The sequence below is a fragment of the Nomascus leucogenys genome, chromosome 17, assembly GCF_006542625.1.
Source record: "Nomascus leucogenys isolate Asia chromosome 17, Asia_NLE_v1, whole genome shotgun sequence".
Lineage (NCBI taxonomy): Eukaryota > Metazoa > Chordata > Mammalia > Primates > Hylobatidae > Nomascus > Nomascus leucogenys.
In genome coordinates, this window is record NC_044397.1 from 85,287,130 (window position 1) to 85,302,435 (window position 15,306).

Below are 15,306 nucleotides of genomic sequence, written 5' to 3' on the forward strand. Positions count from 1 at the left end.
GGCCAATAGACGCGGAACCTGAGGGAGCGGAATCCAGGTCCACTCCGCAGACGCCGGAGCAGGCTCGCGAGGGAACCGGTTCTCCGGGTCTGGCCGGGTAAGCCCTTTCCAGCACGCCTAGTATTGGGATTCTGCACATAGCTCGGCTGGGAAACTGTGAGGCTTAGTGAGGCTCGAGGCGGAGTGGGGAGCTCAGTCCCGGCGAACCCATCTTGCTTTCTTGGAGAAACTCAGACCGGGATGCTGGATCTAGTTATTCATCCATCCGTTCCTCCCACCCTAAGCCTGATTCTCGTCTGCTCCTGCCTTCCTGCTCCTTCATCCGTTCTGCCCTTCCTGCCCTCAATTCTTTCACTCACGGATTCCCTCGTCTAGCCACTCACTCACACACTCTCCCACCTATTAGTTAGACAAACATTTCCTGAGGCTTCTGGTGTGCCAAGCCTCGTGCTGGGCGATGCTGGTGACCGAGATGAGTCAGGCCTGGGCCGTACCCTCAAGGAGCCCGGGTCAAATGGGAGGTTGGACGTTGATGGGCATGGGTGTGCGGAGACGGTGGGGAGCCCAGGAGAGACTTTTTTGAGTTTGGCGTGGTCGGGAAAGGGTTTCCAGGGGAGGGGCCATTGGAGCTGGATCTTGGAGGAGCAGAACGTGCCAGGCAAAGTGGAGATGCCAGGCAAAATGGGTGTGGGGAGGGTGTTTCAGCGTGACCAAAGACAGGGAGGCATGCAGGAGCAGTACTGCATGCAGGTGCCTAAGCTGAAGGCCAGTCAAGTCTGTATGGCCAGCAGGGGAACTGTAAGGCTGGAGGAGGCCGAAGAGATGAGTAGAGGCCAGGCTGAGGAGCTTGGACTTTGTCCTGAGGGTGAGGGGGTCGTGGAGAGCCACGGAAGGGTTGAGAGTAGCGGAGGACAAGGTCATAGTTGGTCCAGAACTGGAGGAATGAGACTGGAAGCCAGTAGCCCAGGAGGTGGCTCTGGCAGGGATTCAGGTAGGAGAGAGTGGAGCGTGGATCAGGGAAGAGGCCGAGGGGATAAGACAGAGATTCAGGAGGCAAGGCTTGGTGCTGTGGCTCATGTCTGTAATCCCAGCACTTTGGGAAATTGCAGTGGGAAGATCACTTGAGCCAAGGAGTTCAAGAGCAGCCTGGGCAACATAGTGACAGCCTCATCTCTACAAAAAATTAGCCAGGTGTGGCCAGGCGCAGTGGCTCACTCCTGTAGTCTCAGCACTTTGGGAGGCCGAGGCAGGTGGATCACGAGGTCAGGAGTTCAAGACCAGCCTGGCCAAGATGGTGAAACCCCGTCTTTACTAAAAATGCAAAAAATTAGCCAGGCTTGGTGGTGGGCACCTGTAATCCCAGCTACTCGGGAGGCTGAGGCAGAAAATTGCTTGAACCCAGGATGGGGAGGTTGCAGTGAGCTGAGATTGCGCCACTGCACTCCAGCCTGGGCCATAGAGTGAGACTCAAAAAAAAAAAAAAAAAAAAAGAAAAGAAAAAGAAAAATTAGTCAGGTGTGGTGGTGCATGCCTATGGTCCCAGCTACTGAGGAGGCTGAAGCAGGAGGATCACTTGAGCCTGGGAAGTTGAGGCTGCAGTGAACCAAGACGGTGCCACTGCACTCCAGCCTGCACAAGAGTGAGACCTTATCTCAAAAAAAAAAAAAAAAAAAAAAGAAAAAGAAAAAGAAAAATAAGGAGATTCAGGAGGCAGAGAGAACAGAAAGTGGGGATTGATGGGCTATGGGACAAGGGGTTGTCCAGGATGAGACCCAGAGCTCTAGTCTGGAGGACAGTGGAGCCATCCCTGAGGTGGGGACAGGAAAGAGGAGCAGGTTGATGGGTAGTGACTGTTTTGACAGAAGTGAGCAAGGGGGTTCTATGAGTTGGTCAAGGAGAGCGGTGACTCAGCCCAGTGGATCTGGACCTTCAGGAAGAGTTCTGGGCTATAGCTCCCTGCCCCAGCACAGGCCCTGACTCAGAAGTCACTTGCTGGGTGAACGAGGACCTCTGAGCTGAGGATCCCTTGCTTCGCATCCTGCGAGGAAACCGCTTTGTTGTTTCTGCGTCTTCAGTCTCTCCCACCGCTCCAGCATTCAAACATGTCCATCATCTCTAAACACGTGCCCTGTATCAAGCTCTCTTGTGGTGCCCACTGGCTCAATCCCTTACCTTCCACTCCCTCTTCAACCCACTATGTCTGGCTGCCCAACGGCCATGACCCTGCAGTGGCTCTGGACAAGGTCACTGAGGTCACCTGCTCATTGCTGAGACCTGAAGGTAACATTTCAATCCTCATCTGAACTGGTCCACTCCCTGAAACTCCCTTCACCCTACATCCTCCTTCCTGGCTAGCTTCCTCCCTCTCCGGCTGCTCCTTAGAACCCGCCAGACTTGCCTTCCACTGCCCACCCCTGCCCACCCCTGCCCACCCCTTTACTAGGGGTGTGATCCTCAGGGCTGTCTCTGTCCTGGCCCTCTTGTTGCTTGTCCCACCTGCCCAGGCTTCCTGGAAATGTTCCAGTCCCTTGGTTCCATCTAGACTGCATTTTTTTTTTTTTTGAGACAGAGTCTCATTCTATTGCCCAGGCTGGAGTGCAGTGGCGCAGTCTCAGCCCACTGCAACCTCTGCCTCCCAGGTTCAAGCGATTCTCTTGCCTCGACCTCCCAATTAGTTGGGATTACAGGCGTGCACCACCACACCCGGCTAATTTTTGTATTTTTAGTAGAGACGGGGTTTCGCCATGTTGGCCGGGCTGGTCTTGAACTCCTGACCTCAGGTGATCCACCCACCTCGGCCTCCGAAACTGCTGGGATTACAGGCGTGAGCCACCACACCCAGCCCCAGACTGCACTTCTGACCCTTGTTGCCTCCTGGATTGTCTTCCTGAGACCTTCCAGCTCACCATGTCCAGAATGGCCCTCAGCAGGTCCCGCCTATCACACACACACCTGAGCCTCCTCCCATTGAAGAGACAGCTTCACTGTCCACCTGCTCCCATGGCCAGACCTGGGTGTCATCTCTGTCCCCTTGCTGTCCTACAGGACAGCACCTCATCAGTAGGTGCTGTTCTTCCCACCTTTTATGGCTCTGGGACGCTCCACCTACACTCCCTACCCTCACGGCTCCTGCCCCAGCTCAGGCCTCCTCCTTGGCCTGTAGGGCTCCAGTTTTGCCCTTTCCTGTCCATCCCCCAGTGTCCCAGCAGGATCTTTTAGTGCCCTGAGCTGACCCTGGCTCTTTCCTGCTCAAAGCGCTCCTGTGGCTCCCCACTGCCCTCCAGTTTAGTCCAAATCGTACTCCAGGCTCTTCAGGCCCTGCTCCTGCTGACCACTCCAGGCCCCTCACGCCCCTCCCCACTTTGCACCTGACCTTCTGGTCAGGTGGAAGCTTTTTCTAGCCAGGTGGCAGCTTTGATCACTGCCAGCTGGCTCTCACAACCTGGCATGTTTTTTCTTCCTAGCAGACTTTTGTTCATCCTTTAGTGTCAAGCTCAGATCACCACCTCTGTGAAGCCCTCCCTGACTACCACAGGTGGAACCCCTGGGGACTGTGACACCCTGTGTCTGTTCTTCCACCCTCTCTGAATCCAGGATCAGAAGCCCTTTGAAGGCACGACCTGGGTATAAATCATCTCAACTCCAAACTCAGGACTTACAAGGGGCCAGAGAGTTGGTCCAAGAGCTGATTGTCACAGCTGGACAGAGCTTGCATTTCCAGTTTTTGTTTTTTTGGAAACAGGGTCCAACTCTTGCCTAAGTTGGAGCGCAGTGGTGCGATCATAGCTCACTGCAACCTCAAACTCCTGGGCTTAAGTGATCTTCCTGCCTCACCCTCCTGAGTAGCTAGGACTACAGGAGTGTGCCACCACGCCCGGCTAATTTTTAAATGTTTTTTGTAGAGACTGGTCTATGTTGCCCAGGTTGGTCTCAAACCCCTGGACTCAAGCTATCCTCCTGTCTTGCCTCCCAAAGTGCTGGTATTACAGGCGTGAACCTCCGTGCCCGGCTGCATTTACAGTATTTTGAGCGCCAGTTCGTTTCTGATTTCCTGCTAACTTTGCTCCAGTTCTGCAGGGTGTCTGGGTCACTGGAGCCTATGAGACCCAAGAGATTATTTTTAACTTTTATATCCCCCTGATGGATGCTGAGCCTGGTCTCCCTGGGACCAGGGTGAGTCCAGCTAACCGAAGGTCTTCAAGGGGAGGAGCTGAGGACCCAGCATCTCCTGGCAGTGTACCTGGATGAAGTCCGAGGGGAGGTGGGTCTGGGTTACCAAGGAGTCCACTCCCTTCTGGTCCCAAAAATCCAGGCCCCCATACCCCTCATTCCAGGTTTCTTAGTTCCCAGCCGCTTGAGTCCGAGGCTGCCCCCTGGTGGGCAAACACCCCACCGTATTTGAGAGAGGCCAAACTAATTAAATACTTTTATTTACAAGAAATAAACCAACCAAGCGACCTGCAAGGGAGGGCCAGTCCCCGTCCCTGCGGCGGTCGCAGCAGCAGCAGCAAAAGGCAGCGGTGGCGTGCAGGTCCAGCCGTCTCGGTGACCGGTGTGTGTGCGCGTCCCCCTCCCCGTGGCGGGGGTCTCAGCTTTCGGGCCCGGGCCCCCGCCTCGCCCCCTTGCCACCCCCGACTTAAGTAAGGCACAGCCCGCGTCCCCTTCCGCCCGGCCCGGAACGCATTCATGACGGAGGCCGGCGCAGATGGGAACAACAGGCTTTTAGTGTCGCCCCCCGCAACCCCGTCTCCCCGCGCGGCCCGGCTCCGGCGGGCGGCTCACACCGGCGGCGGGGCGGGCGCGGGCCCGGCGGGCGGAGTGAGGACGAGGCGGATGCGCTCCACGCACAGCTCTGCGGCCTGGCGCGTCTCGCGGCACAGCGCCGCCAGGGTCAGGAAGCCGTGCGGCAGGTCCTCCACCACGCGCAGCGTCACCGGCTGGCCCAGGTTGCGCAGTCGCCGCGCGAGCATGACCGAGTCATCCAGCATGGGGTCCAGCGCGCACGCCTACGGGACAGCGGGGACGGACGTGGAGAGAGGGTGGAGGACCGACAGACCGGGGTCGGGTACAGCGAGGAGGGGTTTGATGAACAAAGGGAGCGGGAAATATGGACACAGACAGGAGTGGACGGAGGCAGGAGACGGTGGGTGAGGAGTTGGGGAGAGAATGGAGGGAATGGGGGGAGTTGTGGGAAGAATGGGAGAATGACTTTAACTGCGATCCCTGGCCTCTCTCCAGCCTCTCCCTCCCCACCCCGCCAAACCCACCTTTTTTTCTCTTGATTCTCCAAGCCCAAGGGGCTGCCCCACTGATCCTGTCTCTTGGTACTCAAAATTGCAAAGTAAAACGGAGGCAGCCCTGACTCCTGTCCTCCTCCCGTTCGTTCGGGGCATTGTTCTCCTCTGGGGACAGCCTGTCCCTTTCTCCCCACTCCGGAGCTCTCTTTCCCAGGTGCACCCGTGCCCGGTCCCGCTCCTCCCTGGGTGCCCTGCTCCTCTCTAAATGCACCTGTACCGGCCCCCTCTGGCGCTCACCACGATGTGCACAGGTGGCAGGCTCTTGAGCATGCTGTCGGGTGCCAGCAGCGGCGACATGAAGGGGTTCTTGACTATGGGCGAGGAGTAGAGGGGCATCTGTGTGGCACCCTGGCTGGAGCGTCGGGGGTGGAAACCCTCGGGGAAGGCGGCATGGACGCCCAGGCCTCTGTCCATGGGGCTCAGCTCATTTTTGGCCTCAGCCTCTTCCCCTGCATCCTCAGGTGGTAATAAGAAGTTGACATCGGAGGGTGTGGAGGGGCCAAGTGTCTCAGCTGACAGCGACATCTCTGGGGTGTCCGACGACGTCTCGGAGTTTCCCCTCAGGCTTAAGTCCCTCAGGGTCAGGTTCCTGAGGGAATCCGTGCCCAGTGGGCCCTGGGGCTGGGCCAGCGCTGCTTCAGACACACTGCGGCGCATCGGCTCTGAGAGAGGGGGAGCAGATAGGCCTGGCTCCGTTAGTTTAGGTGTGTGTGTGGCTGGCAGGGAATGCCATGGGAAGGGCAGTCGCCTGTGGAGCGCTGTGAAAGGCTGTGTTTCCCCAGACTCTTGCCTAGGGGATGGGTGGAGTTCCAGATGCCCCAGGTAGTCATGGTGGGGGTCTTGGCAGTGGGGCTGTGTGTCCTAGTGAAGGATGTGTGTGTGTGTGTGTGTGTGTGTGTGTGTGTGTGTGTGTCTGGGAAGATTAGGTGCAGTTTACCTCTAGGAACCTATTTTTTCTTCTAGATCAAGGAAATGAAAATAGTCCTTGGTTCATAGGTGGCAGGACTCAGTGGGATAAGATGTGGGATTAGGTACCGCTACCCACTGGGGATCATAATATATATATATATATATTTTTTTTTTTTTTTTTTTTTTTTTTTTTTGAGACAATGTCTCGCTCTGTCACCCAGGCTGGAGTGCAGTGGCGAGAACATGGCTCACTGCAACCTCTACCTCCCAGGTTCAAGTGATTCTCGTGCCTCAGCTTCCCGAGTAGCTGGGACTATAGGCATGTGCCACCATGCCCGGGTAATTTTTGTGTTTTTTTAGCAGAGATGGGGTTTTGCCATGTTGGCCAGGCTGTTCTCGAATTCCTGGCCTCAAGTGATCTGCTCGCCTCGGCCTCCCATAGTGCTGGGATTACACTTACCACAAGGTGAAAATGGATCAAAATGATTTGAATAGTAAGCAGGCCCAGTGGCTTGAAGGGAGGCTCTGTTCACAGGGAGCTAACAAGTCTCCAGGGTGTCTCACATTTCTAGGGGTCTGGCACCTGTAGCCACACGGATCTGCTTCCCTAAATTTCCTTTGTGTTCTTCAGTTTTATCCCTTCACGTGACCAGGCAAGCAAGTGCCCAAACGATGCTAAAGATACACTTCCAGCCCACCTGGCGTGCCCAGCTTGGCCTCAGCTCTGTCCATTTTATCAGACCCACACTGCCTACCATGAGGGCCAAGATGCTACAGTTTTAGTTTTTTACTTTATTTTTATTTTTATTTTTGAGATGGAGTCTTGCTCTGTCACCCAGGCTGGAGCGCAGTGGTGCGATCTCGGCTCACTGCAACCTCCGCCTCCCAGGTTCAAGCAATTCTCCTGCCACAGCCTCCTGAGTAGCTGGGATTACAGGCATGCCACCATGCCCAGTTACTTTTTGTATTTTTTTTTTTTTTTTTTTGAGACAGTCTCACTCTGTTACCCAGGCTCGAGTGCAGTGTCGTGATCTCGGCTCACTGCAACCTCGTCTCTTGGGTTCAAGTGATTCTCCTGCCTCAGCCTCCTGAGTAGCTGGGATTACAGGTGCGTGCCATCATGCCTGGCCCATTTTTGTATTTTTAATAGAGATGGGGTTTCACTATGTTGGCCAAGCTGGTCTCCAACCCTGACCTCAAGTGATTCCCCTGCCTCGGCTTCCCAAAGTGTTGGGATTATGGGCGTGAGCCACCACACCCAGCCTTACTTGTCTTTATAAATCTACGAAGGCGAGGTGCAAAACAATGTGAGAATAACTACTTAAGTGCTTTGTGGCCCAGAGGGTCACTGGAACAGAATGGGCACACCAGGGGTGCTGGCATCTTCTAATAGCACCTACTGGGTGCCACGTATTGTACTGGCCACTTGACCCAAATGGTTGGAGGCAGACCTCAGCACAGCCCAGTAAGGGTACTCTTTTTTTTAGTTTTTTTTTTTTGAGACAAGGTATCGCTCTGTCACCCAGGCTGGAGTACAGAGGCTCTGTCTTGGCTCACTGCAACCTCTGCTACCCAGGTTCAAGCGATTCTCATGCTTCAGCCTCTCCGGGAGCTGGGACTACAGGTGTATGCCACCACACCCTGCTAATTTTTGTATTTTTTTGTAGAGAAGGGGTTTTGCCGTGTTGGCCAGGCTGGTCTCGAACTCCTGACCTCAAGTGATCTGCCTACCTTGGCCTCCCAAAGTGCTGGGATTACAGGCGTGCACCACCACACCTGGCTAATTTCTTTGTACTTTTACTAGAGACAGGGTTTCGTCATGTTGACCAGGCTGATCTTGAACCCCTGACCTCAAGTGATCTGCCCACCTCAGCCTCCCAAAGTGCTGGGATTGCAGGTCTGAACCACCATGCCCAGCATCTTCCCTGGGACTTTTGCTGTGCTAGGCTGTCCCTCCTGCTCACCCTGGCTAGGCATGTGACAGGAGTGAATCACTCACCTGCTATGGGCTCCGACATCTTCTGGGACTTGCGTCCACTTAACTCCAGGAAGGAGTTGAGCCACGAGGAGGCACCCAGGCGGAAGTCTCGGAGGAGCAGGGCTGTGTCCCGCCGCACCAGCCCCATCATGCCGAGGGCTTTCTGGTCTGAGTTGGAGTGGTCCTCTGTCTTTGCACCTGCAGAGTATATGCGGGTATCTGAGTTGTTTTCCCCTTTCTGGGCCCAGTCTTAATGCCCAGAATTTCAGGCATCTGTGGTCCCAGGGACCCAAGAATATCCAATCGCTTCAAAAGGGATAAGGAGGCTGGGCACAGTGGCTCATGCCTGTAGTCCCAGTACTTTGGGAGGCCAAGGCGAGAGGATGGCTTGAGCCCAGGAGTTCAAGACCTGCCTGGGCAACATAGCAAAAAACACAAAAATTAGCTGGGCGTGGTCACGGTGGTGCACACCTGTAGTTCCAGCTACTTGGGAAGCTGAGGCAGGATGATTGCTTCAGCCTGGGAGGTCGAGGCTGCAGTGAGGTGTGTTTGAGCCACTGCACTCAGCCTGAGCGACATGACACCTTGTGTCTGTCTCTCTCTGTCTCTCTCTCTCACACACACACACACACACACATACACAGGAAAAAAAAAAAGGGACAAGGAGTCTTAGATTCCTCTGCCTGGCTCTCCTTCCTCAGTCACAGGAGTCCCGGTCCCCAGCCCGTCCCTGCAGGACTCAGACATCCCTGCAGTCCTTTTTCCCTGCTGAGGGTGTGGGCCTCACCAGCATAGGCGCTGACACACTTGGAGAGCACACTGAGGGGCAGCAGGGGGTCCATGAGGCTCAGCAGACGGGAGGGAGAGGCGGCAGGCTGCAGCATTGTGGCCGGGTAGGCTGCCATGATGCCATCTGGCACCCGCACCCCGTAGGCTGCTGCCCGAAGAGCCACGGTGAAGCAGAGGTTCCCACCTGCACTGTCCCCCGCAAGGCAGATTCGTTCCCCTGTTGAGCCTGGTTTGGGAGAGGGGTGGTTGGTGGCAACCTGGCAGGGGCAGGGGCCTGGGGAGGGAGGGCAGGGAGGAACTCAAGCGGGGAGAACTGGGCTCTCCAAGGTGGGGTGTGGGGCACTCCAAGGCCTAGCAGACTGCAGTTTTAGAGACTGGCAGACTAAGGCACAGATTTGGGCTCACATGGTAGACAGAGGGTCAGGATGACTCAGGACCTGGAGAGGCCCAGGGAAGGCCTGGGAAAGTCTGTCGGGGCTGGAGGTTGGGAGCAGGGAGGGCAGGTGGTGGGAAAGGGGAGTTGAGCTCAGGTCTGTTGCAGGAGGGGGGCCTCAGAGGGTGGGAATGGAAGGTCAGGGTTCAGGCTCAGCACAGAGGGGCTGGGCTGCAGGCTCTGTGCCCTGGGGCATGGCCACACACTGCTCTGTGCCTCAGTGTCCTCCCAAGATGCTGATCTTTGAAGAGGGAGGTCAGAGAAGCTGGACTGTGGGCCAGGAGCCTGGCAGGACAGGAGAACAGGGCCTGGAGCTATCATAGGGGGAAGACAGAGGCCCGAGGAGACAGGATGGTGGATGAGAAGTGGAAGTGGAGATGGAGAGTCTGGGTGCCACAGTCGAGGACAGAGGATAAAGTGGCTGAGGCGGAAGACTGGGCAGGACCTGGGTGAGCAGGAGCTGGGAGGTGTCGGGGGAAGAGAAAGGCAGAGGGTGAGGCTGAGGCTGGAGGAGCTTAAAGCAGGCTGGGTGGGATGGGAGCAGGCGCAGGTGGCTGTTGGGGCCTAAGGCTCACCAAGGAGGGTGCAGTGCTTGATGGCCCAGCAGTAGGCGAAGAAGCACTCCTCCAGTGCACGGGGGAAGGGGGCCTCGGGGGCCAGGGAGTAGTCGATGGAGACGATGGGGGCGCCCAGCTCCTGGGCCCAGCTCTTGAGGTAGGGCTCGTGGGATTTGGAGGTCTGGGCCACGAAGCCACCGCCGTGGAAGTGCACTATCAGGGACTGCGAGCGGGGTGCCTGCTGGGGGCGCGGCCACAGCTCCAGGCTCCGTTGGCCGTTGGACTTTACCAGGCTGCTGAGCTCCTCACTGTCCTGGGGGTGAGGAGGGAGACGGTGTGTGAGGTTGGGGAGAGCTGGCCAGGGCTGCACCCGTCCACGGGGATGCCAAGGTGGGGGCTGCCCACGCTTCTCGGGTCTGTCCCTGTCCCTGACTGAGGCTGGAACCCTACCTGTCCTTCACGCAGGTCGTAGGAGATGAGCCTGACGAGGACGGGCCCAGGGCCCGTGTGGGCCAGTGGGGGTGAGATGGTGACTGTGAGCGTGGGGTTGGCAGTCAGCGGCATCTCAAAGGCTTCAGGTGGCAGGCTGAGCAGGCGGCTTACCCTCACGGTGGCCGATGCCATGTTGGCCAGAGACTGGAGGGAGGGGACAGAAGGGGTGCTGGGGAGGGTCTGCCTACAGGGGTGCCCTTCACCTCTCCCTCTGATCCCCAGTCTTTGCCCTTGTGTGCCATCCCTGGGCCTGGAGCCCCACAGAGACCTACTGTGGCCTCAGATGAGTTTCTGGGCCTCAGTGTCCCCATCTGTAACAGGCCCTCACCGATAGCACTTCCATCTCGGTGATGTTCCAGAAGGCTTTCCAGAAGTGCACATCCAGGTTCTGTATGATCCGCTCAAACTCAGCCCCACGCAGCTCAGGGTCGATGGCAAAGCGGCCGCTGGTGAAGAGAGAGCTGGCGGCCACACCTGGGGGTCGGAAGGGGTGTCAGGGAGCCCCACTGGGTCAGGCTGCTTGGGCAGGAATGGGGAGGAGGGCCAGGAGAGTAGGCTGCAAGTAGAACCCGGCCGGGACTCACTGAGGCCTGTCTCGTTGCGTTTGTAGTGCTCCCCGAAGGACACCAGCCCAATGGAGATGGTCTGCAGGAATGGCCGGATGGCAGGCGTGAACTGTGGAGAGACGCAGCTGCGTCACCCACCGCTCAAGAGAGGGATGGGGAGAGGGCAGGAGCGAGGCGCAGGGATGTGCGGGGAAGACACATTCATTCAGTAAACGTTTCATGAGCTCCTACTGTGTGCTGGGCATAGCTCTCGCCTGGTTCACGGACCTGATGTTCTCAAAGGGAAAACAAATGATCAGCATATAAACAAAGCCATGCGCAGTATCATGACAAGGAATGACGAATGGTTTGAAAAACAAAAAGGCAGTAGGTGGAGAGGACACGAGTGATGACTAGGGGTCAGGCTACTTAGTGGGTCTCGGAGGAGAGATCTGACTGAAGCGAGGGGAGGGTGTTCCCTGCACAAGGCACAGAGAGCGTGAAGGCTTAAAGATGAGCTCACAGGAGGCTGAGGCAGGAGAACTGCTTGAACCCGGGAGGCAGAGGTTGCAGTGAGTGGAGATCACACCACTGCACTCCAGCCTGGGTGACAGAGTGAGACTCTGTCTCAAAAAAAAAAGGTGAACTCATGCTTGGTGCTTGACCTGGGTAGTGAGACCCAGGGGGCTAGTGTGGCTGAAGCAGAGTGAGCGGTGGGGAGAGGGGCAGGCAGTGACGTTGGAGAGGCAAAGGGGGCTCATGTAGGGCCTGGGCAGAGGAATTTGGATTTCATTCTCAGTGCGGGGTGGTGCCACTGGTAGGCTGTGTGGTGGGGAGTAGGATGGTGCAGGGACTTCCTGAAAGTCAGAGAGAGGATGGATGGGGAGAGGAGGCAACTGGAAGACAGGAACAGGGAGATAGCCAGAGACAGCCCCCGAGGCACAGGGACCTGAGGCAAAAGGACAGCCAGAGAGGGAGACTGAGGCCTAGACATGGGACCAGCCGGCCACCACAGGGGGAGGGGGAGACAGCGTCTGACAGAGCAGACACGCAGTTAAGGAAAGACAGTGGGGTCCGGGCGCGGTGGCTCATGCCTGTAAACTCAGCACTTTGGGAGGCTGAGGTGGGTGGATCACTTGAGGTCAGGAGTTTGAGACCAGCCTGGCCAACATAGCGAAACCCCATCTCTACTAAACGAAAAAAAAGAAAAAAAAAAAGACAAGACAATGGGGACACAGGATTAGAAGAAATGGAGCCACAGGAGGCCAAGGCAAGGGATTGGTGGGTTCTTCTGTTCACTCTATACTGGCCAAGGTCCTGCTGCATGCTAGACACCGGGCTGGAGCAGTGACCAAGTCAGGGGAGGCCTCTGCCCTCCCGGGGACTGACATTTTAAAGGGGAGACTGCCCTGCACCAAGGCAGAGCTGGGCCCTGCCCCTGGCTGGGTGCCCAGTAGGCCAGAGGGCACCTGAGTGCCTGGCTACTGTGGCTGGGATGCTGGTTCGGGCAGCCCCGGGATCTCTTTCTCATGACACTAGGGTCACGGCTGGGACACAGGGAGGAGCTGGCTGGCCTGGCTGGGCTGATCAATACTTGTGGGTTCAGCCCTGGTGAGGGGAGGTTTCCAGGAATGCCTGGGCTGGGTTGCTGAGGATAGCCTAGCCCGCAGGGAAGCCTGGAGATGTGGGGTGGGAGGGGGAGGCTGAGGTGTGGGGAGGCCCAGAGAGGGCCAGAAGGACTACAGGGTCACATGGCTCCAGATCCCTCCCTGAGGGTTCTCAAACTCAAGTGACTTCAGGGGCCAGACAGGTAACAAAGAGTGAATGCATCTCCTGCGTGTAGGACAATAGAGAGTAGTGGATACCCTGGTGAAAAAAGCTCTGCAAGTTGCATTTCTTACTACTCGGCAGATATGACCTAGGGACCATGAGTTTGAGACCCCTGGTGCAGCTCTGTCTGAGCTCCAGCCAACTTCCCCTTTCTGTACCTGCTGTTTGCTGAGTCCAGTAATGCTGACCACTGGTTACTTTACCGTACTATAGGCCAGGCCAGGGGCTACCAGGTGCCTTCATTGTGGGCCCAGAGGGGCACGGGGCAGGGGGCTCACCTGGAAGCCCAGGCAGCGGCCATAGAAGCATCCCTTATGCAGCGTGACATACTCCCGGAGGAAGTCGGCGGTGAGCCCCTCGTCGCCCTCAAAGAAGAGCACCCCCGGCTGATTGGTAACCAGCAGGCGCTGGGCGTAGTAGACCAGAGCGCGGAGCTGGGTGAGGGCAGCTAGGTAGGCCTCCAGCTCGGCCAGGTTGTGGCTAGTGCGGAAGAAGATGCTGCGGCGGTTGGAGGCCACATAGCGGGATTTGTGCAGGAGGTGCGCCAGGCAGCAGCGGGCTGTGTGCACCAGGCTGCGGTACCCATTGGCCGGTGTCTCTGGGTCCAGGTCAAAGAGGTGCGCCACGCCCAGCAGGCGACCTAGGGCGGGCTCCAGCCCCAGCGCCTGCTCTCGCACACCAGCAAAAACGCCTGACAGCCGCTGGGCCGTTTCCCCAGGACCCTGGCTGGAGAAGAAGGCTATGTTGTCCTCTGCCAGAGTCACCAGCGACTGTGTCATTGTGCGCAGGTCCATGTTGTGGATGAGCCTCGAGGCTGTGGGCGGGGGGGAGGCCTGTTAGGCGGGGCTGATCAAGCCTTGCTCAGCTGGGGCCCAGGAGTCTGGACCATAGCTTACCCGCTCCTCCTTCAGACCTCAGTGCTGTCTTCTTTCAGTTCCAGGGGCCCAGGACCCCAGGTTCCTCCTCCCTTAGACATAAGAGGTCACCCTCTTGTCTCTAGGAATCAGAAGTTTGGGGCCCCAGTTCCCAGTGCCTTTGTCCCTCCTCAAGAGCCAGGAGTTTGGGCCCTCAGCTCCCTCCTCCCTCAGATCCAGGAGTCCAAGCCCCAAACCCTTCTTCTTCAGGACCCAGGAGCCCCTGCTATCACCTCTTTGGGACTCAGAAACTTGCTGCCCTGGCCTCCTGAATCCAGACATTCCCTGAGCCCACACGACTCTGCTTCCCTAACTCATTCATCTCTCCTGTGATCCAGGAGGCTGCCGGTCCTTCTTTCTTCCTTCCAGGAACCCAAGAGTCCAGTCACCTGTCTCCATGAACTCTCCTGGGGCCCAAGACTCCTTCTCCTAGATTCCAAGAAGTCTAGACCCCCAGTTGGTCCCCATTCTCAGGACCCAGGAGTCCGGGTCCCCCATCCCATCTTTCCTTCTTAGGCCCCAAGTGCTACCCACAGGCCCTTCCCCTCCAACAACATTTGGGAGAGTTCAGCCCCAGCCCTGCCATTCCCATCTCTTGGGACCCTGGTCCCCAAGCGCAGCTCTCCTTGAACTCAGGAGTTCACAATTCTAGACTTCACTGAAGAGTCATTCCTCATCCTTCAAGTCTGGCTGTGGAACCCCCTCCAAATCCCAGTTCCCTCCCTGTTTCTCTGTGAGGTCCCCAAAACTCAGTCTTGCTTCTCCCCCAGCGGGGTCCCCTGGCCTTCAGGCTTGTCCACTGGTCCTGGGTTGCATGGCCAGCCCTGCTCTCTTGCCTGGAACAGCGATACTCATCACTGGTGTCGACCTTGAGCATATCCGTGCAGGTCCCGTGCTGAGAGCTTTCTGTGTGTTTCCTGCTTTAGCGTGCTAACCCTCTGGGACCCACACCACCTGGGTTCAAATCTCTATTATTGCCAGCATCCCTATTTTACAGGAGAGGAAACTGAGGCTTAGGTTTTAAGTGAAGAGGTTAAAGTTGCATTGCAAGTGGCAGAGCTTTTGTAAACCCAGCTCTCTGGGTCCACAGCCCCACTTATGTGGGGCTCCCCGCTAGGACTCTGGAAGCCACATCTCAAAACTCGCCCTGGACTACGTCTGACTCTCCACACTTCCCGGTCCCCAAGGACCTTCCTTCTGAGATCCTTTCCCAGCCATTCAGGCCGCCCTGTTTCTTGGATGCCCTGTCACCCAGGTCCTGAACAAGCTGCCCTTGGTGGAATGCTACCATCTGCTCCAGGGACTTCCCTCCCAAAGCCCAGCACCTTGCCTGTTTCCCTAGAAGAAGGTATTTCCTTTCCCTTCTAGGTCCTGGGGCCTGGCAGCGGCCATTCCTGTCTCTCAGCTGGCTGGACACTCACCCCTCCTAGGCATCTTCCGAGCTTCCCTGGGCTGGGACTGCTGGTCTGTGGCTTGTGCCAGTAGCAGCCTGGGGCAATAAACCCGGGGGCGGGGCTGGCCTGCCCAGGGTGTAGCCGCACAAGCCACCTCCCACCCAGAAA

General features: G+C 57.2%; 1 protein-coding gene and 1 long non-coding RNA gene across 4 annotated transcripts in view; one reads left to right on the top strand and one right to left on the bottom strand.

The window, feature by feature from the left end:
- LOC115830971 lies at positions 1-11,252 on the top strand. The gene is made up of 2 exons (XR_004026516.1): positions 1-97; positions 11,066-11,252. It is a non-coding gene; the product is annotated as an uncharacterized LOC115830971 (long non-coding RNA).
- Positions 4,414-15,306, bottom strand: part of LIPE (lipase E, hormone sensitive type) — a 25,877-nt gene continuing 14,984 nt past the window's right edge. Inside the window, exons 2-10 of one of the 3 annotated variants that reach the window (XM_030797064.1) lie at positions 13,109-13,644; positions 11,040-11,130; positions 10,784-10,929; positions 10,414-10,599; positions 9,982-10,276; positions 8,972-9,199; positions 8,206-8,382; positions 5,535-5,983; positions 4,414-5,006 (exon numbers count right to left, since the gene is read on the bottom strand). In XM_030797064.1, the coding sequence (XP_030652924.1) occupies positions 4,779-5,006; positions 5,535-5,983; positions 8,206-8,382; positions 8,972-9,199; positions 9,982-10,276; positions 10,414-10,599; positions 10,784-10,929; positions 11,040-11,130; positions 13,109-13,644 (2,336 nt within the window). In that variant the 3' untranslated portion in view covers positions 4,414-4,778. The remainder of the gene's footprint in view (positions 5,007-5,534; positions 5,984-8,205; positions 8,383-8,971; positions 9,200-9,981; positions 10,277-10,413; positions 10,600-10,783; positions 10,930-11,039; positions 11,131-13,108; positions 13,645-15,306) is intronic. The other 2 variants (XM_030797066.1, XM_030797067.1) reach the window with 2 other exon arrangements.